The sequence below is a fragment of the Olea europaea genome, chromosome 18 (assembly GCF_002742605.1).
Source record: "Olea europaea var. sylvestris chromosome 18, O_europaea_v1, whole genome shotgun sequence".
Lineage (NCBI taxonomy): Eukaryota > Viridiplantae > Streptophyta > Magnoliopsida > Lamiales > Oleaceae > Olea > Olea europaea.
This window is the reverse complement of record NC_036254.1, coordinates 31,514,920-31,536,927: the sequence shown is the minus strand read 5'-3', so window position 1 is coordinate 31,536,927 and position 22,008 is coordinate 31,514,920. Positions and strand designations below refer to the sequence as shown.

The window sequence follows — 22,008 nt, the reverse complement described above, 5'->3', positions numbered from 1 at the left end:
CTTGTTTGATCCATATTATTTTTTAAAATACATTTTTTCTATTTTTTTAACTATACATTTTTTAGTAAAATAATATTACACATAAATTTAAAATATTTTGTTATTTTTTTACCACTTATTTTTAACCAATATATTATTTCAAAATGAATTTTAAAAAAATAATGGGACCCAAACTTGCGCTAAATAAAAATCAAAGTGACATTGTAATAGTAAAATATTTGGGGAGTTTCTTTGAAATTTAGCCTTGGTTTGGCCTTCAATTTTGAAAAAATTAGTGGGTGGAATGGTAATGTTTATGAAAAATGAATTTGAAAAAGAATGAAAAGCTTTTAATTTACGTATAGGGATTGTTTGAACCCCATTTTCTTTAAAAATGTATTTTAAAATAGTGTTATGATGGAAAATGTATAGTTAAAAAATAAAAAAAATTTAAATTTACGTGTAATATTATTTTATTGAAAAATGTGTGGTTGAAATGAGATTGAATTATTGTTGAAGAATGAATTTTGATAAAAAAAATGGGGCTCAAATAATAATATAATATTATTTTAAGAAAGATTGTTGAACTAAAATTAGAAAAAGGAAAAATGAAATATAATGGACTAAAAAATAATCTCTGTTATACATATTTTTCTATATAATATCAAATCAAATCAGTGTCTTTTCTCGTTCCCTCCGTACGCGAGGAAATGCGCAGTCCCTTCGGCCTTCCTTCCCCAGGAAGGAAAGGGGTAGTTTCTTTTACTTAAAGCCTCCAAATTCCCACACAGACCATTTGCATTCACACACTGATTCTTTACAAACCAAGGGATTGCTTCGATCGACTGTGTTGATTCATCACTGCGTAAAGGTTGGTGGGTATCTCTTGTTGTGCAATTTTTGGTTTTTAGTTTGTCTTTAACAGACAATCATGCAATTTTATTTTATTTTTGTATTAGAGGTAAATTTGTCTTCTCTTCTTTTCAATCGAGCAAATCCTGGTCTTTTTTTCTTTCCGTTGAGGTTGATTTTATAGTCCTCTGCAAAACACTCTCTTAATTTAAGAAAGCAAATAGGGAAATTATGGGAAAATTGAACCCCAATAAGGCAATACTGCACTTTTATAGAACATGATTTTGTTCATAATAATTTTCCACTAATTGGAACCCAACTATTCGTTCGTTCTATAATTTCTGTGCATTTTATCATCAAAATTTTTTTTTTTTTTTTTTTTTTTGTGGGTTCATCAATGCATTTTTTTTATTAGTTCGTTATTCTGTATTTGTCTTTCTTTTAATTGAATTAATTGTAGGATTACGTGATTCTAGGTTTGTTTTTCTGAATATATATGCTCCATTCTTTCTGTTATTGTATCTTTAATCTGTTGAGGTGGAAATTAACATATTTGTTTTGATGCATCTCACCCCCTCCCCCCAAACTCCCGCCCCTTTTCCATAAGCATCTTTTTTTTAGGTGACGTATAAACGCATCTTAGTTTATTGTAATTAGTGACTTCTAGACAAGGACAATGGCTTCCAAGGGAGGTGAAAAGGACATGGTTATCACTCAAATTGGCGTTGGTGGGTTTGAAGATTTTGTCACTGCCAAAATGCTGATGGACTATTTCGAAGATAATATTGGACTGGTTTGGAGATGCCGATTGAAGACTTCCTCAACCCCACCTGAATCATATCCTAGTTATGAGGTCGATACTGAGAGTGTCCAGAGAAAGCACGACTACGAGAAAGTTAAACCCCATGCTTTCGTGCATTTTGCCCTTTCTTCTTCAGCAATGTCTGCATTGGATGCTGCTGGCCGTAATGAGCTTATTCTGGGCAAGAATCTATTGAAGGTCAGTTTGGGACCTGAAAATCCACATCGCATGAATGAGAGGAGGAGAACTATCCCACCTATTAAGTTATCCAATGTTTGTGTTGAGATTGGATTGATGAGGGGCCAAGACGATTTTCTTGTTGGTTGGAGGGGACCTCGTGATGGGGTTGATTTTCTTGTTGATCCTTTCAATGCAACGTGCAAACTACTTTTTACAAAAGAGACTGTTTTTTCCTTCAAAGGTGAATCCAAAAACACCGTAATAAAGTGCAATTTTAAGGTCGAGTTCTTGCCAAGAGAAATCAATGAAATAAAACGCTATAGAGATTTTTCTTCTTTGATAATTCTGTTGCAGCTGGCTTCATCTCCCATTGTCTACTACAGAACTGCAGATGATGATATTGAAGAATCTGTCCCATTTGATTTGTTGGACGACGATGATCCATGGATACGCACTACAGATTTTACACCTAGTGGGGCAATTGGTAGGTGTAACATTTACAGAATTTCAGTTCGACCCCGGAACGGTCCAAGGTTCGACAAGGCTCTTGCATATCTTCAAGAACATAGGATACCAGTTCTAAACGACAGCCCTGAGCCAAGGGTACGGGATGAGCCTGATTTTGGGGTGCCCTTGCCCGATCCCTTTTTCTGCATTCAGTACAAGGAAGGGATAACCTTCAAGGTTTTGTTTTTGGTAAATGCCATCATGCACAAAGGGATAATCAATCAGCATCAAATGTCCGATAAGTTTTTTCATCTGTTGAGAATTCGACCAGAGAGAGTCAATTTAGTTGCATTAAAGCATATATGGTCTCTTAAGCATCATACCTGGTATGATGCTTGTAAGAACCTGGTATTTGTTCAGAAATGGCTGTTGAAAAACCCTAAGCTTCTTGAGGGACCTCAAGAGTTGGACGACATTGTTGAAGTTAGACGGTTGATCATAACTCCAGCAAAAGCCTACTGTCTTCCACCAGAAGTGGAACTTTCCAATAGGGTTCTGAGGAATTACAAGAATGTAGCTGATCGCTTCCTCAGGGTTACTTTTATGGACGAGGGAATGCGGAAACTCAATAAAAACGTACTTACTTATTATCCTTCTGGCATTTTGAGGGACATCACGTCCGATTCGAATCCGCAAAGAACTTCAATGTTCAAAAGGGTGAAGGATATACTGAGTAATGGGTTCTATTTGTGTGGTCGAAGATACTCTTTTCTGGCTTACTCAGCTAATCAACTGCGGGACAGTTCAGCCTGGTTTTTTGCTGAAAACGAAACTGTTGTAGTGCCCAGCATTATGAGTTGGATGGGTAGGTTTACTAATAGGAACGTTGCAAAGTGTGCTGCTAGGATGGGGCAATGTTTCTCATCAACTTATGCCACAGTGGAAGTCCCAGCAGCTGAGGTTGATCCTGAGCTTCCTGATATTCAAAGAAACGGATATGATTTCTCTGATGGAATTGGTAAAATATCCCCTGATCTTGCAATGAGAGTTGCAGAGAAACTCCAGTTGACTGTAAATCCTCCATGTGCTTATCAGATCAGATATGCAGGTTGCAAAGGTGTCGTTGCATGTTGGCCTGCAGAAAATAATGGGATCCACTTGTATCTCAGACCAAGCATGAAAAAGTTCGAATCAAATCATACGATCCTTGAAATTTGTTCTTGGACTAGATTTCAGCCTGGTTTTCTGAATCGACAGATAATTACTCTACTCTCTGCTTTGGATGTTAAAGATGACATATTCTGGAAAATGCAGGAAATCATGGTTTCAAGACTTGATCGCATGCTCGTAGACACAGACACGGCTTTTGATATTCTTACCGCTTCATGTGCTGAGCAAGGAAATACAGCAGCAATAATGTTGAGTGCCGGGTTCAGACCTCAAAGTGAACCTCATCTTTGTGGGATGCTAACTAGCATAAGAGCTGCCCAGCTTGGGGATTTGAGGGAAAGAGCAAGGATCTTTGTTCCTTCTGGAAGGTGGTTGATGGGCTGCTTGGATGAGCTTGGTATACTCAGACAAGGCCAATGCTTCATCCAAGTTTCAAATCCTTCATTAGAAGACTGTTTTGTGAAGCATGGTTCAAAGTTCTCGGAAACCAATAAAAATCTACGGGTAATTAAGGGCCTTGTGGCAATTGCCAAAAACCCCTGTCTTCATCCTGGTGATGTGAGGATTCTGGAGGCAGTAGATATCCCTGGGTTGAAGCATCTTTATGATTGTCTTGTCTTCCCTCAAAATGGAGACAGACCCCATACAAATGAGGCATCTGGGAGTGACCTTGACGGGGATCTCTATTTTGTTACTTGGGATGAAAATCTTATTCCTCCAAGCAAGAAAAGCTGGATTCCGATGGAGTATTCAACTGGAGAAGTCAAAACATTGCCGCGTGATGTGAAGCACAAGGTAATTGCCTGCCTTCTTCAGTATTATTCTCAAGTTGGTTGTCAGATTTGCTCTGAAATGATTATTCATTTGAACTCTTTGATGCTTTTGTTTTGTGATTTTTTCATCAATTATTCAGAGTATCTAATTACTTCTCTCTCTCCTATTTTCATAATGAATTTATTATCAATACAGCAAACTTTTTAAAGCCTATTTGGGAGTGATTTTGAGAATTGATTTTTTGATCGTTACGAGAAAAGTGGGGACCACCTGTAAGAGAAGAAGTGAAATATGACGGCTAGAATAGTGAAATAACGTTCAAAAAATCAATTTTTTGAAGGAAAAAATCACTTCCAAACAGGCTATATGGGATATACAGGTGCTACTCTTTTACAGAAATATATGTTGTTTTTTTATATCTAACTACATGGACAAATAATTAATTAATCTGTTCAGTTTGTTTCTTAGCGCTTGTTTGAGGAGAGGCTAGGAATATGGGTGCAGGAGGCTAAGGGATGACCATGATGAGCATGCAGGTCCAGGCCAAATAGGAAGGATCCAACGGCTTTCTAAAATTTTATCTACTTTTCAAGTCAAACTTTAATTCTAACACATATTTCATGGACTCACAACTTTTATCAACTTTTCTACCACACATTTCATGAACTTTTATCAAAATCTTCTAAAATTTTTATCAACCCCTTAATATCTTGTATGGTATGCATCTAACTTGCTTGTGTAGTTTGCCCGAGTGAAAAGATGCAATGGTGATGGTTTCACTGTGTGCATGACTTTATTGAGCAGGTTTATTGACTCTATCTTCAGCAGAATTGATTCTTTTTAGTCTCATTCTTGATGAAGCTATATTATTTACAATATCTTGTGAAAAAACCGAAGTTTGTTAAAGCAATTTTATGGATGGTTTCCTGTACAAGATACAGCTTCAAATTAAGCTCCCTGTGTAGTATTATGGGAATGTTGCAGTTGATATTGAGAGGCATGTATATTCTTAACCATTGAAACTTTCTTGTTTCCCCGGTTGGTTAATCGTGTTTTATCACATAATTTAATTGGTAGTGCTTCATTTTTATATACACAGAACTGTCGTGTAATCTTATCATGGAAATATTAATGCATTCAAGGGGCTTTTTCAAATTTATTTTCCTGAATGTACTGATCCTGGAAGGAAGAATGAATTATCTTTGAGGAAACAAGGCTTAGCCTCCATTTGGCCCCCATTATTTGAGATTATAATTTTTGGAATAGTGTTATTTTGAAAAATGTGGTTAAAAAAGAAGAAAGATTTTGGGTTTGGAGAATGTGTAGTTGATAAGAAGAGAGAGAAAAATGGATTATAATTTTGTTCCATGCTTCTAATTGTAACACCATTTGCTATTTACAGGACATAATTGATTTTTTCTCAAAGAACATGGTGAATGAAAGCCTAGGTGCAATTTGCAATGCTCATGTGGTTCATGCTGACCTTAGTGAATCTGGTGCATTGGATTTGAAGTGCATCAGATTAGCAGAGCTTGCAGCAACAGCAGTTGATTTTCCAAAAACTGGAAAGATAGTGACCATGCCGACTGTACTGAAACCAAAACTGTATCCAGACTTCATGGGGAAAGAGGAATTTCAGTCGTACAGATCGAGTAAAATTTTGGGTAAGCTGTACCGCAAAATTAAAGATGCTTATGACGAGGATTACGAGGGATCTTCTGGACTAGCATTTGCTTCGAAAGAGATTCCTTATGACCAAGACCTAGAGATTCCGGGATCAGAGAGTTTCTTTGCTGATGCATGGAATTGCAAATGTGCTTATGATGGGCAGTTGAGCTGCCTTTTGGGACAGTACAAAGTGAACAGAGAAGAGGAGGTTGTTACTGGACACATTTGGTCGATGCCAAAGTACAGTAGCAAAAAGCAAGGAGAATTGAAAGAGAGACTGAAGCATGCCTACAATTCCCTCAAGAAGGACTTCAGGAAGATATTTGACAGCATGAATGACTCAGATTTTAATGACCTTTCTGATGATGAGAAAAATGTAATATATGAGAGGAAGGCATCGGCATGGTATCAAGTAACTTATCATCCTAAATGGGTTCAAAAGTTTCAAGTTCCAGATGGTGTTGGGAAAACTGTAATGTTGAGCTTTGCTTGGATTGCAGCTGATTATCTTGCCCGAATAAAGTTTAGGTGCAGGGGAATAAAAAATGTAGAGTCGAATAAGCCCATCGATTATCTGGGAAGATACCTTGCTGATAAAATATGAGCTGGGTTCTAGTAGTTGCATATCTTACAAATGCAACACCTTGTTTCTTGAAACTTGTTGGTTGTAAAGCCACTCTGCCGCTTATTGAAGGTCAGTGTCCTGCCCTCTTTATATATTGGAGCAGGCTGTCCTATGCCGTCCATGGCTTCTTTGAGATCTGACATTTGGAACTTTTACAGAACAAGTTGCTTTCTGTTTAATTTGTCTTTGATTGAATTGTTAACTAGGTTTGCCGAAGGATCACACTTTACTCTTTATTATTCTGGATGGAAAGATCCATCTTAATCATGTGCCCCATTATCCATGTGTGCGAATAATTGTTATTTGTCAAGCTGAAAAAGTGAAGGATTTGGGAGTTTTACAAGTACTCTGATTTTCGTCCCATCAGAGTTGAAGATGGTTATCAATATGCTCGATAATATTCATGTAATTGACTCGACTTATTATTATGGGTTATGTAAGGGCCTAGCGATAAATCTTGAAGTCGATAATCTTGAATTAAAAAGTCCAGCTTCTTATCAAACTCAAAATTTCTAACTTGCTGCTGCTCCAAAAAAAAAATGCCCTTCTATATTTCTTCCATAATGCTTGCATCGGAAACAAAATTACAAATGTAGAATTTTCGCTCAGGAAACTGAAAAATGATGAAATTCTGCAGTAAGAATTATTATTATTATTATTATTATTATTATTATTATTATTATTATTATTATTTTTGTTTTAATATCAACTTATGATCTGAAAAAATTGGGTGTAGATACAAATGATTGAAATAACTGTTCATCTTCAGTTCAAATCTATAAATCTGGAGAACATTATTCAATACTTTCTGAAAAGAATATTTGTAATGAGACATGATGATTTTACAAAAACCCACGTTCCAAGATGCTATCTTTACTTGTAAATAGCATTCACCTGTTTCCTTTCAAGCTAGTTTAGCCATCTACCAATCCTCCATTTCTTCCATTCTCATTTTCCTCAGATTTCTTTCTTGCTAATTTTTTAAAAGTAAAAAGGCAAAGAAGTTACTTGCAGCCTGCCAGAGAGTTCCTCTAATCTCATGCATCGAACGGAAACATGATCAAAGCAAAAGATATTTCTTTCTTGAAAGAAACACAGTATTTAGATTCTCTTCTCTGCGGGGCTACATAAATTTCAGGAGCCAAATTCTTGTACGTGAAAATTTTCTTCCATTCTCAAGCTCATTCAGGTAAAACTAACATAGCTATGCGTCTTCTTCATGGGACACTTCATGCAACAATATGCGAAGCTGATAGATTACAGGGTGGATTCGGGTTTGATTTATGTGGCAAGGTAAATCTCTTACCAATACTGAAATTATTATTGGAAATTTGGAATAAATGGTGAATATCACCATTTTTCTATATAAATAATGAAAAAGAATGAAAATAAAACCTTCTACATGTATGTATATATATAGGACTGGGCTTTTCCATAGACTATAGTTATAGTACCTCGATCGTATTAAGACTTGTTCCTCTGATACACTCTCGCGTATAGCTAGGAGTCAGAATTCTGCTTACATAATTGACTTTCTAGATCCCACAATGTCATGCTTGTACGTTGTAACAATTGTTCTAATGTTGTCTTGAAACATCATATTTTATTTTATATTCCGAGTTACTATCTGGTTATTGTGATGGTACGTGCGGATTTCCTTTGAACATATAAAGAAGAATATCTATAAATTTCCTGTAAACTTTTATCTGTTTCAGCATAAGAATTTTCATACACGCATCAAACTAATTTGTGGATCACTTTGATAGCTGCTGCTTGATTTTGATGTCTGCATTTGATTGTGCTATCAGGAAGATGATCATCCACATCCTCTAATAATTCTTTCATGTTTTGGTGTCTTTTTGTTGGCCCTGTGAACTTGAAGACTTCCAATTCACAAAAGATGACCAAAAGATTCTTTTACAACGTCAAGAGATATGTACTATGCCGTCCTGAGGTACATCGTTGTTAGAAACGATATCTTGCTGCTTATTATATGCATTGCTAGTAACCTGAATGTCGAAAATTTGAGCAGGTTGTTGGTTCCAGAATTTATGCCACCATAGATTTGCAAAGGGCCAGAGTCGGGAGGACTAAAATGATAGAGAATGAACTTTCTAATCCACGCTGGTACGAGGATTTTCACATTTACTGTGCTCATATGGTTTCTGAAATTATTTTTACCGTGAAAGATGGTAATCCTATTGGAGCAACATTAATTGGAAGAGCTTATCTACCTGTGGAGGAAATCATAAATCGAAATATGGTGGATAGATGGCTTGATATACTGGATGAAGATATGAATCCCATCCACGGAGGCTCAAAGATACATGTAAAATTGCAATTTTTCCAGGTTACTAGAGAAAGTAACTGGTCTCGAGGTATCGGAACTCCTGGATTTCAAGGTGTCCCTTTCACATTCTTCCGTCAGAGACAGGGCTGTCAAATTTCCCTCTACCGAGATGCTCATGTCCCAGATAATATCCCCACAGGATATCTTAGGCGCTGGGGAGTTTATGAGACTCAAAGATGCTGGGAGGACATTTTCGATGCAATTAACGATGCTCAACATTTGATTTACATAACAGGTTGGTCAGTATACACTGAAATCACTTTAATAAGGGACCCAATGAGGCAAAAGCCAGGAAACGATATACTTCTGGGTGAGCTGTTGAAAAAGAAGGCGGACCAAGGTGTGAACGTTCTCGTGCTTGTCTGGGATGACAGAACTTCGGTACCACAACTGAAGAGGGATGGTCTAATGGCAACCCATGATCAAGAAACAAAAGATTACTTTCAGAACACAAATGTGCATTGTGTTTTGTGTCCTCGAAACCCCGATGCAGGTGATAGCATATTCCAAGGAATTCAGGTTTCAACCATGTTTACTCACCACCAAAAGACAGTTGTAGTAGACAGTGAATTCCTGGGAGATGGGTCTCAAAAAAGAAGGCTAGTTAGTTTTGTCGGTGGCATCGATCTATGTGATGGAAGGTATGATACTAAAGATCATTCCCTATTTAGGACATTGGGCACAGTTCATAATAAAGATTTCCACCAGCCCAATTTTCCAGGATCCTCCATTGCAAAAGGTGGTCCTCGGGAACCCTGGCACGACATTCATTGTCGGCTTGAAGGGCCTGTAGCTTGGGATGTCTTGTACAACTTCGAACAGAGATGGAGGAAACAAGTAGGGAGTCAGTATCTCTATTCCACTGATGATCTCGATAGGTTTATTGTTCACCCGACACCTGTTAACTCATTAGAAGACCCTGAAACATGGAATGTGCAAATATTCCGTTCAATTGATGGTGCTGCTGCTTCTGACTTTCCAACTAAACCCGAGGAAGCAGCACAAATAGGCCTTGTCAGTGGAAAGGACAACATCATAGATCGCAGCATTCAAGATGCCTACATCAATGCAATTCGAAGGGCCAAGAATTTTATATACATAGAAAATCAGTATTTTATTGGGAGCTCATATGGTTGGAAACCATCAAAGGAAGTAACAATTGAGGATATTAACGCCTTGCACCTTATACCAAAGGAGCTCTCACTGAAGATTGTAAGTAAGATTGAAGCAAGGGAGAAATTTATCGTCTACATTGTCATTCCTATGTGGCCAGAAGGTATACCAGATAGTGCCTCGGTTCAGGCAATTCTTGATTGGCAAAAGAGGACAATAGAAATGATGTATTCTGATATTTATAACGCCCTACTAGCTAAGGGACTTAATGTTGTAGACCTTAGGGACTATTTAACTTTCTTCTGCCTTGGCAATCGAGAAATCAAGTTAGCCGGAGAGTACATTCCTACGGAGGAACCTGATCCAGATACTGATTATAGTCGAGCTCAAAAGTCCAGGCGCTTCATGATTTATGTTCACGCAAAAATGATGATAGGTAACGAAAATAAAATTCTTCTACCTTCAGCTGCGCAAATTATATAAAAGATTTATCGACACTTTCTATTATCAACAGTTGATGACGAATACATTATCATTGGATCGGCCAACATCAATCAAAGGTCAATGGACGGTGCAAGAGACTCCGAGATTGCAATGGGAGGCTTCCAACCACATCATTTGGCAGACAGCCAGCCGGCCAGGGGTAAGATATTTAGTTTCCGAATGGCCTTATGGTACGAGCACCTTAACTATCTACACGATTCTTTTCTTCATCCGGAAAGCTTGGAATGTGTACGGAAAATTAATGAAAGTGCTGATCAAAACTGGAATCAATACGCAAGTGACATGCTTGAGGAAGACCTCCAAGGACATCTTCTTCGCTATCCTGTTCATATTTCCAAAGAAGGAGAGATTACGGCCCTGCCAGATTTCCAATGCTTTCCTGACACTAAAGCTCATGTTCTTGGCAATAAATCTGACTATCTTCCTCCAATTCTCACGACCTGATTATAATGTACGAATTGTGAATTAAGTCTTATCTTAGCACGAGAAACGATCAACTGCATATTTATATCCGTTATAATTGAAATTATTAGTTAAGTGTAACGGTTCCACTCAGTTGGTCGTCTTGTAAGTTCATTGGCTACGTTTGGCTTTGTACTGTCCATATGAGGTCGGGATCACGCCTAGCCCCACTACTTAAGTTGTGCTTTTCTTTGCTATTAATAAAAACCCCACTTCGTTTAATTAAAAAAAGTACTGAAGTAAACACACAGCAGGGTTATCTTATTTAAATAGATAATTAATTTCTTTATTATTTAGGGCCAATTTGATAGAACTTTTAAAATATGGTCGAACAGACTGATACAAGAGAAGACTTTTAGGAAGAAAATAATATCAATCTTACGCTGCTATGAGTCCTCTCTCCATTGCCAACTTTCTTATATTCTTTTGAGACGACATTTTGGAAAATTCATAAGAGTGTTAATGAAATGATTAAGAGTAGAGAAGATCATATGGAAATTTCCCAATAATGAATGTGATTTGCATTATTGTCATGAGAATGTCCCCCACACATTTTTCAAATCAATAATATGCTGTCTTTTGGTAGGTCAAATAAATTCTTTGAAACATATGCACGTGGCCTTGCTTCTCCTTAGTTGTAAGTATGAATGTAATGTTCAGCCCCCGGGGCATAGACTAGTGGTGCAAAGGACGGGAGTGAGGTTATCTCACGCCTTGCTGGCAGCCGCAGTGTGGGGTTCGATTCCTGAAATATGGAATTGAACTCCTTGTAGGCACGGTGTACAGACAGCTCTTGTTCCCTGGCTTGTTGGGACACATCCCGCGATTTATCTCCCTCACAAAATTCTAGGGGAGGGGCGGTGGGGGTCCTCAAAATTGGGATTCAACCTTTATGAATGTAATGTTCATATCCAACTCTCGCTTTTACTTGAATAAAGAGGATCGAAGAAAACAAAGAAACCCAATTAAGCTCCCGTTTGGCCTCCATTAAATTTCTTACATTACATTTCTCTCTCTCCTATTTTCAACCATACAATCTTCCATAAAATAATCTTACATGTAAATCGAAAACTTTTCCTTCTTTTTCAACCACTCATTTTTTAGAAAAATACTATTCCACCCATTTTTATTTCTAGGAAATAGGGGGTCAAACGGGGGCTAAGTTTAGTTGGGACCTAATGCAAGGAAAGACGTGATTATCTAAAAGAAAATTTAAGATTGTGCTTTTTAACTTTTCAATTATGTCTAACTTTCAAAAATGAGGTTCTGAATCCTCAACCTATCTATATAAGTCAATCTAAATGCTTACATGCCCGAAACTATAAACGAGAACGTGAAAATCCTCTGTGACTTTCACATGAGTTATAATTACGAGTTAAAATTACATAGAATATGTTGTAATTGGGTCTTTTCAAGCTTGTATTTAAGTAATGCAAATTGAGATTAGTGTGGGCTAGTTTTGAATGAATCATTACATATTGACATCAGAGTCCAACATTGACTTGGTTGTCAATAATCAATATTAAAAACCAATTATCAAGTTGATGTGATGTGCATATGGTTTGGATTCGGGGGCTTGTTGCAAAATTTAATAAATCAAAGGGGTATTGTTTGTAAATAAAATACAGTAAAGATAGAGAGTGGAACTTTTCACTTTTGTCCCCGTGTTCAAGAATTATTCGTGAAAACAAGAAAGTTTCGTCCTAAAAAACTAAAATATAAGTGAAATAAATAGAAATGAAAAATATATATGGTAATTAACAATGGTAAAATTGAATACCACTATCTGTCTCCTTGATTGTCATCTCCTTCAATTTTTGACTCATCAATACATTTGATCTTGTTAGTAATTGGAATGCACTATACTATAAATGACATCCTCCAATTTATTTAACAAGATTGATAAGTAAAGATGTCAAAAATTTAATGAAAAACAAATAAGTAGATAGCTAAATCGATACAATATATCTTAACTTGGTCACATAAACCTCAACACATGACAACTCCCAAGTTCAATTGGATTGAAAACAATTATAGAGAGTAATATTGGCAAGGGTATCAAACCCAATTCGGCTAAAAGCAAACGACATGACGATGATTGTGTACAAATTTGCACCAACAAAACACGTCCTTCAAGTACGAATTTCCTAACTTAGTAGGAATTGAACAATCAACAAAATAGTGTTCAATATATAATTAATAAGGTCAATCTTGATATTTTGGATGCCATCCTTCATTTATTAATCGAAATCTCTTTCAAATAACTAGCAACAAAAACAAAAAACTTGATCAAGATCATTAGAACACACTGACAATGGCTTTGGCATTCCTCGCCTTTTGATATATAACGAGTATATAAGTCTGTAGAGATACATTCAGATTTCTTTAGGAACTTTTGCTAATGAAAGATTTCTTGTATGAGCATTTATCATCAACAAATCTTAACATTTTATGCCAAGATCATTCCAAGTTCTTGGATGGAGGGAGTGGATCTATTGTGAGTTAAACCATTTACATCTTCATTAGTATCATTTTCCTTGTGTACTTCATCATCAACTTCTTCATTTTTATCATTTCCATTGAGTCCTAATTCTTCCTCATGATTTGGATGATGATCAGTAGCTAAATCTTCAATTGAAGTTTAAAGTACCCAATTTATATTTTGTGCTTTATTAACATTGAATGTATTAAGAGCGTATTTTTAGAATTGTACTAACTATTTAGTTTTGTCTCTTCTTTCGTTTCGCAAACACTGATAGTTGTTTTCGTAAGACGCATTTTAAAATTTTATGGCAACTAAAAAAATCAAAATAAGAGTAAATAAAATAAATTAGAACAATAGAACTTTGTTAATCATAAAACTAGCAAAAACTTTATAAGTTTGATAAATTTATCTTGTTTGTATATTTAAAAACAAAAAACAGTGCACAATCAACTAAACGGAAATATAAAGTGATGCTACTAAAAATTGTACCTAATGAACCTCGAACTGAGAGCTGGGACGTCGAGGTTGAAGGTTGTAGATGAACACGATCGATCTTCTGATACCTAAAACAAAGGCAACGAGGTGTGTTCTCGTCACCTCTCTAATGCTTAAATCGGATGGAAATTTAGTGCGTAAAGTTATGAATTAAGAACAATGAATGGTGATCCTTTGTCATGTATTTATATACGTTGGTGGTAGAGTTACAGAAGAATTTAACTATGTATAATCCTTATCCCCATAGGATACGGTGATTGTGTTTTACTAGAGTTCTGTTTGAATTTGAATTGAACGAGAAGTAGGTAAAGTGATTAGGATAAGGATCCTGGGGAGTTGTAGTGGGAGAAGGACAATCACCCTGGAAATTACGCCCATGGACCACTAGCCTAACCCAAATGGCAAAACCCCGCCTGAGAACATAGACCCGAGCTTAAATTGGCCCCACCTCAATTGTGGGAGATTTGGGTAAGGATAAGGTTGGGGTTTAGAGGTCGAGTTCGGGCGATGGAGTTCTGACGAAATCATAAAGAAATTCAAATAATCGAAGATTTATTACACTTCTAACAATTATATCCCTAAACAAACAATTTAAATGACAAACTAATCGATTACCACATGTCCATACTATAAATAGTAAATAAATATGAACTTTCTATTTATAATAGCCACAAGTTTATTAACAATATGATTTTGATGCATGAATATAGCTCTCATTGCGTTCATCTAAATCTAACTTATATTGAAGCTTTACATTTAGTTAACACTCACTTGTTATCCACACTTAGGGAGAGTAATGTGTCGAGCCGACTCAGCTCTGCTTGGCCCTTTAACCCACGAGCTCGCGAGCCGAGCTTGTGGCTCATTGCTCAGGCTCAGCCCACAAGCTTGTGAGCTCACGAGCACAAGCTCGTGGGTTGAGCCGAGCCCACGAGCTCGTATTTTTTAAATGTTTTTATTTTTTTGGTAAATTTTCATATTTTTTTACGAGCCTACGAGCCATGAACTTTGGCTCGTGGGATTGAACCCCTGCTCGGCTCGGGTTCGGGCTTGGCATTTGACAAGTTCGAGCAGCCCACGAGCCGTTCGACCCATTTGACATCTCTATCCACACTAAAACCTACCAACAAGCTATTGGTATTGATCATGAGCTTAGTGTTACATGATCTTATTTTGGGGAAACTATTGGTGCCGAAAAAGGAAGGTTTTATGTTTTTTTGGTGAATAGTAATTGGAGGGTTTGTTAGATATTTTTGTTAGCTTGAGTATGTTAATGCATTCAATAGTTCTTATATGAACTTTGATTGTAATATTGATTGTTGGACGATAAATCTATAACGTTGGAGCTTTATCCACTTAGTGGATGCACAATGCAGGCTAGGCCTTGTTGTTGAACTACAGGATTACGGACAAATACATCTGTATTCATCCTTGATTTTTGTTTATGTTTGATATCTAGGTGGTTTTGATAATTCTTTAGGTTCTGTGCTTTTGATAAACAAATGCGAAATTTTAGTTCACTAAACGCTAACTCAAAATCCATGATTCCATAGCGTGAAACCAAAACCAAGTCAACGGAAGAATAGTCATCTAAAATGGAAATTTCTCACATTTTTATTATTTATCTTCCTAAAAGGCAGAACAAATAAATAAAAGGGAAATAGTTCCTTTCAAGTTATGTAATATCATGTAAATACTGGCATTGGTGGTCGGATCTTTGAATTTTTTTTTTAATTATATTATTCTAAAAAGGAAAAGCAGGGAGAGGTGATGTGGGCAGGGGGGCTGAACATTCATTTGAAGTTCCGAATAGTAAATTGAAACATTGAACATGACAATGAAATTTGGGATTCATTGCATGTATCACAGATTGTAATAAAATAATCAATAAAGAAAGATGAAAAGGACCCCACCATGAAAGCAAAAGAAACGCATAAGATATAGCACCTCACACCCACACATTTTCTTCATATTCTTGCATTGTAGCGTCCACCCACCATACTTTTAACTCCTCTCTCCTCTTTTTTTGCCCTAGTTAGGGTTCCCAAATGATTTCTTGCCTTTGATTTTTTTTCTGATGCATTCTGGTCTGGTTCTAATCTTGCTGATCCTCTTCTTGCTTGATCTGGTCATTTTTGCTCTCTTCAGAGGGTTTTTTGGGCTTTCAAGTTTCAGATTTGACTTCCCTTGGTTTTTCACACAGTTCCCATGTCTAAAGTCATCAATTTCCGTGGTAAGATCTCTGATCTTTTCTGGGTTTTGCTTAAATTTCATATCTTTATATTAATATGCGTTTGATAAATCCTCCGATTTTTCTATAAAACACGTAAGCTAACATGTATATATCGATGAACATATTTCATGTCATTGAATATCTGAAATCTTTTCTTGGTTTTTGTTAAAGAAACTATGTTTTAATTTTTTTATGCCTCTGATTTGGTTGAATCTTGTATTCACGTGAAATATATATATTTGTATACTTGCATAAATGGCCGTTTTTATAATCTTCTTAGAGATGTTATTATCTCAAAATCTGTATATGTTTCACTTGAAAAAAGATATTAATTTAGGTTTTTGTGCCTTTGTTTGAATAAAACTTGATATGGTCTTGGAAGTCTGAGTATGTAATTGTGCTTACTGTCTTTGATTACAGTTTTATGATCTTTTTTGTGGATTTTGCTTTAAGTTTATGGTTTTAGACTTACAGCCTTTTTTTGTGCCATGTTTTTTTATGTTGTTTCAATATATGTATATGTCTATGTCTATTTCTATGTTGAAGCTTAAAACTTATTATTTTTGTGGTATCAACCTCAAATATTTGATGTGAGACCGTATAAAAAGATAGAAGAGAAACTGATGGTTAAAAATTAATCAGCAACCAAGGTTGTGGTCAATCAACTGGAAGATATTGCCTTTTCATTCTTAAATTATATTTGAGATATGATATTTTCTTATAACTATCAATTGTTGAGGGTGGTATTAAATAGGTTTGCTCGTAAAAATTTCTAAGGCACACCACCTTTAATGTGTAATATTTCCATGGATATATAATCAGGATTGTAAATTATATGCTTGTGATAACATATTATTGCTCGATGTGCAACATGTCTTTTAAAGTGTAATATTTCCATGGTTATATGATCAGGATTGTAAATTATATGCTTGTGGTAACGTATAGTTGCTTGATGTGCAACACATCTAAATCCCGCATACTTGTTAAGGGTATTGACAATTCATGTAATCTAAAATTTGTCAGATCTTTTATTCAAAATGTTGGCTGATGTTGGTTTTAACATTTTTGGTTTCAGGCGATGATGATATTTTCCCTTGGGGGTTCTTATACCCAAATCCTAAGGAATCAAGTCTCTTTTTGTCCCGTGGTCATCATGTGGACGTGTATGTTCCTCCTCGTAAGAGGTCTCGTGTCAGTGCCCCGTTCTTTGTCAGCAGAGAGCAAAAGCAACAGTCAACCATTGAAGTTCTTCCTGACGAATGCCTCTTTGAGGTGTTCAGACGCCTTACTGGAGGCCAAGAGAGGAGTGCCTGTGCAGGTGTCTCCAAGCGTTGGCTTATGCTTTTAAGTTGCATTCGGAGGGATGAAATATGCAATAATGAAACCACTCAACCTGTGGAGCCTGAGAGCAGATCTAATATTAAGAAGGCATACGAGTCAGCAAAGCCAAAAGAGAAGGGTGGATTTGTAGATTCAAATGGAATTAAAGCTGAAGTCAAAGAGGAAGACTTGGAAACAGATGTTGATGGATATCTTTCTAAATGCCTTGAAGGGAAGAAAGCTACTGATGTGAGGCTGGCTGCCATTGCTGTTGGAACTGGACACTGTGGAGGTTTGGGCAAGCTATCCATCCGAGGAAGCAGTTCTACTCATGGGTTGACAAATTTTGGCCTCAAGGCCATTGCTCGTGGTTGCCCTTCTTTGAGAGAGCTTTCGATTTGGAACTTATCATCAATTGGTGATGAAGGGCTACTTGAGATAGCAAATGGCTGTCATCTGTTGGAGAAGCTTGACCTATGTCACTGCTCGGCAGTTACAGACAAGGGTTTGCTTGCTATTGCAAAGAATTGTCCCAATCTGGTATCAGTTACAATAGAATCTTGCTCAAACATTGGAAATGAAAGCCTGAAAACTTTGGGATGTAGCTGTCCCAACCTGAAGTCCATTACTGTTAAAAATTGTCCTCTTGTTGGGGACCAGGGAATTGCAGGTCTATTTTCATCAGCTGGTAATGTTCTTACAAAGGTGAAGCTTCAGGCACTTAATATCAGCGATGTGTCTCTTGCTGTAATTGGGCACTATGGCAGTGCAATGACTGACCTTGCACTTATTGGACTCCAAAATGTGAACGAAAGGGGCTTCTGGGTCATGGCTAGTGGTCAAGGTTTGCAGAAGCTGAAGTCTTTGGCAATAACCACTTGCCGAGGAGTTTCTGATTTAGCGTTTGAAGCTATTGGTAAAGGTTGCCCAAATCTGCATCAGATCTGCCTCAGAAGATGTCCACTTGTATCAGACAGTGGATTGGTTTCTTTTGCTAAATCTGCAGGGTCACTTAAAAGTCTTCAATTGGAGGAATGCCGCAGGATTACCCAATGTGGGGTTTTTGGCTTCTTTGCAAACTGTGGTGGGAATTTGAAGGCTCTTGCCTTGTCCAATTGCTTGGAAATTCGGAACATAAACTATGTCTTTCCATCGACATCTCTTTGTCATTCACTGCAATCACTGACCATCCGCAACTGTCCCGGATTTGATGATGCTAGCTTGGCCATGGTGGGTAGACTGTGTCCCAACCTGACTCGTGTGGATCTCAGTGGGCTTCAGGGAATAACTGACGCTGGGCTTCTACCTTTTGTTCAAAGCTCTGATGCTGGTTTGGTGAAGGTAAATCTTAATGGATGTGTCAATTTGACCAACATTGTTGTTGCAACCATTTCTAAGCTGCATGGGAGCACTCTCGAGGTTCTGAATCTTGAAGGCTGCAGATTCATCACTGATGCAAGCCTGGTGGCAGTTGCAAGGGATTGCTGGCTGCTGAATGAACTTGATGTTTCTAAATGTGGAATTACTGATTCTGGGATTGCAGCCTTGGCTGGTGCCAAGCATCTGAATCTGCAGATACTTTCCCTGGCAGGTTGTTCTTTGGTATCTGACAGATCTGCACCTTTGTTGGTGGATATGGGCAAGACAATGGTGGGGTTGAACCTCCAGCATTGCAATGGAATCAGCTCGGATGCTGTTGATCTGCTTGTTGAGCAACTTGGGAAGTGTGATATACTCTTCTAAGCAGCTGACGGTTGAAAAGTCACGTTAAAGCAGTCACAGATGATGGGGGTCATCACTAGTTTTCACTACTTCAGTATAGCTCTTGGGTTTTAGTAGTCAGGCGTGTCGTTTTTGGGTCCATAACCATGGGTCTTAATGGTTCAGTGTTCCAGTCCTTTTTCCAGCAAGGTGTGGCCAGTTACTCTATTTTTTTTGCAGCTTTCTTTCCATTAGAAAGCTGTTCCAAGAATTTTTCCCCTTAATTGAGGGAGCCATTCTGCATAATGGTCACACTTGGCTGAGAATACCGATACTGGGTGCTGAATTCTTAAATACTTCTAATGGTCCTACTATTATGTTTTCAGCTTCTGGCCGAGCAGTTGTTATTCCAACTTGCGTGGTCTGAGCTTGTTATGCTATCAAGTCCTTAGTGTCTGTTTACCGAGTCTTCCATGTTGCTGAATGCTCGAGTTCTGTTACATGATGGTTGGGTTTGATTCCGTGAGTCAGTATGTGTTTGTGGTTGCTTTTGGCAGTTGTAGGCTTGTAACCTTGCTTTCCGTGAGCTTTGTCCGTGGCAGAGTTGTTTTAGTCTGCCATGACAACCCTTTTGGGTTGTTTTTTCTCAACAAAGCCCTAGTTTTGCAGGTTCTCTCCTGTTACCGTCTTGAGCAATGTAATACTTAATAAAATGCTTGTTTTTTGTTAATAAAAATGCTTTCGAGGCGCTTTATTATGTAGTTTCTTGCATCATACGACTGATTATAACTTCTCGGTGAATGTGTGCTTACTCTTGTAGTCTTGAGCTTCTCCTTGATTCTGGAATTTGAGCACATGTTTTTTCATATGCTAGGCTGCTATCAAGATTAAATTTCATGCCTGTATCAAAAAGTAGAATTTAACCTTTAAAAATTTAAATTATTTACTATAGAATCATTATTCATCACACATCATAAAATAAAATATTGTACACAAACCAATAAAATTTTCTTGCTTTTTAAACCCACAGTTTCCAAAAAATATTATTCAATAACCAACTATTTCAAAATGAATTCTATCAAACAGGCTCATAATATTCTTTTTATGTGTGATTATGAATGGTAACAAGATTAAGATAAATTCGTAAGAGGCTTGACAGACAAAATGAGTACACCTCGACTAATGACAAAGGATAGCAGGCTCCTAAATATGTATACGTCCTGTTGTAGTGCTGTCAATGCTTCAGTAGCAGGCTCATCATCTGCCCTGAGCTGACTTTCTCTTGACTCTGTTGTCGTCCCTGCCTCGGCATCCTGTATTAGCATATCAGATGCAGCTTCCCTCTCTCTTAAATGTGTTATTCAGCTGAGACGCAGCTTCTCGTTTTTCCCAGTACTTTCACTGGATAAGTTGGTTTTCTCTTGAGGCAGAATTAGGAAGAGGCTTCTGAGGGAGCTTCTTGACATGATAAAAAGGTGGTCTTTTGGTATTTTGCAACACCGTCTTGTCCAAGCTTAGCCTAACTTGGCGACCACCATGGGGCTCATTTTCTTTGGTTATTGCTGTAGTGATAAGTGTAATTTGTACACTTATTCAGGCCATTAACTTAAAAGAGTAATTGTTGATTATTTTAATGAAATATGACTTGATTCCAAGTATGTATAATTAAGTTTGAAATTAAGGAACTTTTTTTTTTTTTTTTTATATTATCTTCAACGATCATTTTATTATTATTGTTACGCCTCATTTTACGAGCCTCGGAACCACTCCGACCTCCCGAAGCCTCTCCGAAGTGATACACCAATTCCTGTCACTGATCTGCCGAAGTGTCCCGTCTCCGACCCCGTTAGAAGATTCGCTGCCAATTTAAGATTTGCTCTGCATATAAGGTTTAAATTGATGTGACGTCCCCCATAAAGCTATTTGATGTGACTTATCAACTTTATGTCAATTCAACTCGGGGGAAACAAACTGTCCGCCCACTCTACAAGCGCGGCTGATTGACGCCTATGAGCAGACGCTTCATACCGTCAGATGTATACACGTGTTCCACATCCCACGGTTCATACCACCTATAAATACCCAAAGATTGGCCAGAGGCAAAGGTAATGAAACTCTCAATAGATAGCACTCCATAACAAGTTTATATATTCTCCTCCCCCTTTATTGACTGATTGATTTGTGTAGTCCCTGGACACTATTCCGACCATTCAAACCTGACTTGACCGTCGGAGTGTATACGGCCGCCACCACCGTTGGTTCCGGCCGTGTGCGCCTGACAGTTTGTTCATTTCGTAGGGAGGAATACGTGGAGTAGCTACAAGTTGGCCACCTGGAAGAGCCATTTTTAGAGGTCAACAGTTTGGCACCATCTGTGGGAATAGTTGTCTGCCGCATAACTGGGGGTGGCCTCGCCACAGTTGGGCGTCTGGGAGGGGCAGCACTTTTCTTGCCCTTCCTTCGGAGGTCGGCCTCCGGATCCTCCTGAACCTCCTCCTCCGTCAGAGGCTGAAGTCTCTTACTGGCCTCCACCAGCTCCTCCATTTGCTTCTTATATGAAGAGGAGGAGGCCTTCAGTGCCCTTGCTTCAGCCATCATTTTCTGAATAGTTTTGAAGTCAGGGCGTACTGGCAGCTTCTTGTTGAGTTATCTGCAAAGAAACGAGTGAGGAATTAATACAAGTATAGGGAGTTCAGGTTAAAAGAGTGTGGGCTTCGGTCCTATTACCTTGGGACGCCATTAAGTCGTGAGTGACGAAGTGTATGTTTTTCCGAATGAGCCTGTGATATGACCTCTTCTTCTGAGGCAGCTGATAAATAATACAGATAGTGTCGAAGTCCTCTGTCGA

At 37.7% G+C, this 22,008-nt stretch overlaps 3 protein-coding genes across 7 annotated transcripts; all 3 read left to right on the top strand.

The window, feature by feature from the left end:
- The first annotated feature begins 658 nt into the window (after positions 1-658).
- Positions 659-6,840, top strand: LOC111368183 (RNA-dependent RNA polymerase 6). Of its 4 annotated transcripts, none has more exons than XM_022989430.1 (3): positions 659-850; positions 1,499-4,225; positions 5,607-6,840. In XM_022989430.1, exons 2-3 carry the CDS (start codon positions 1,508-1,510, stop codon positions 6,474-6,476), a joined length of 3,588 nt encoding a protein of 1,195 aa, XP_022845198.1. In that variant the 5' UTR covers positions 659-850; positions 1,499-1,507; the 3' UTR covers positions 6,477-6,840. The 4 variants fall into 4 exon arrangements, with proteins under 4 accessions (XP_022845198.1, XP_022845194.1, XP_022845195.1 ...); XM_022989426.1 differs by having other exon boundaries at positions 1,489-4,225; XM_022989427.1 differs by having other exon boundaries at positions 1,475-4,225.
- A 373-nt stretch (positions 6,841-7,213) lies between these two features.
- LOC111368181 (phospholipase D alpha 1-like) lies at positions 7,214-11,104 on the top strand. Of its 2 annotated transcripts, none has more exons than XM_022989424.1 (4): positions 7,214-7,790; positions 8,380-8,451; positions 8,530-10,396; positions 10,475-11,104. In XM_022989424.1, exons 1-4 carry the CDS (start codon positions 7,704-7,706, stop codon positions 10,906-10,908), a joined length of 2,460 nt encoding a protein of 819 aa, XP_022845192.1. In that variant the 5' UTR covers positions 7,214-7,703; the 3' UTR covers positions 10,909-11,104. The 2 variants fall into 2 exon arrangements, with proteins under 2 accessions (XP_022845192.1, XP_022845193.1); XM_022989425.1 differs by having other exon boundaries at positions 7,706-7,790; positions 8,306-8,451.
- Positions 11,105-15,868: 4,764 nt separating this feature from the next.
- Positions 15,869-19,921, top strand: LOC111368180 (EIN3-binding F-box protein 1-like). Its single transcript, XM_022989423.1, has 2 exons — positions 15,869-16,139; positions 17,215-19,921. Exons 1-2 carry the CDS (start codon positions 16,115-16,117, stop codon positions 19,200-19,202), a joined length of 2,013 nt encoding a protein of 670 aa, XP_022845191.1. The 5' UTR covers positions 15,869-16,114; the 3' UTR covers positions 19,203-19,921.
- Positions 19,922-22,008: the final 2,087 nt, after the last annotated feature.

Coding starts and splice junctions, on each gene's coding strand:
- LOC111368180 (XM_022989423.1), top strand. CDS start 16,115: ATGTCTAAAGTCATCAATTTCCGTG. Junction 16,140..17,214: donor TAAAGTCATCAATTTCCGTG/GTAAGATCTCTG, acceptor TTTTGGTTTCAG/GCGATGATGATATTTTCCCT.
- LOC111368181 (XM_022989424.1), top strand. CDS start 7,704: ATGCGTCTTCTTCATGGGACACTTCATGCAACAATATGCGAAGCTGAT. Junction 7,791..8,379: donor GGTTTGATTTATGTGGCAAG/GTAAATCTCTTA, acceptor GTGAACTTGAAG/ACTTCCAATTCACAAAAGAT. Junction 10,397..10,474: donor TCACGCAAAAATGATGATAG/GTAACGAAAATA, acceptor TATTATCAACAG/TTGATGACGAATACATTATC.
- LOC111368183 (XM_022989430.1), top strand. CDS start 1,508: ATGGCTTCCAAGGGAGGTGAAAAGGACATGGTTATCACTCAAATTGGC. Junction 4,226..5,606: donor CGCGTGATGTGAAGCACAAG/GTAATTGCCTGC, acceptor TGCTATTTACAG/GACATAATTGATTTTTTCTC.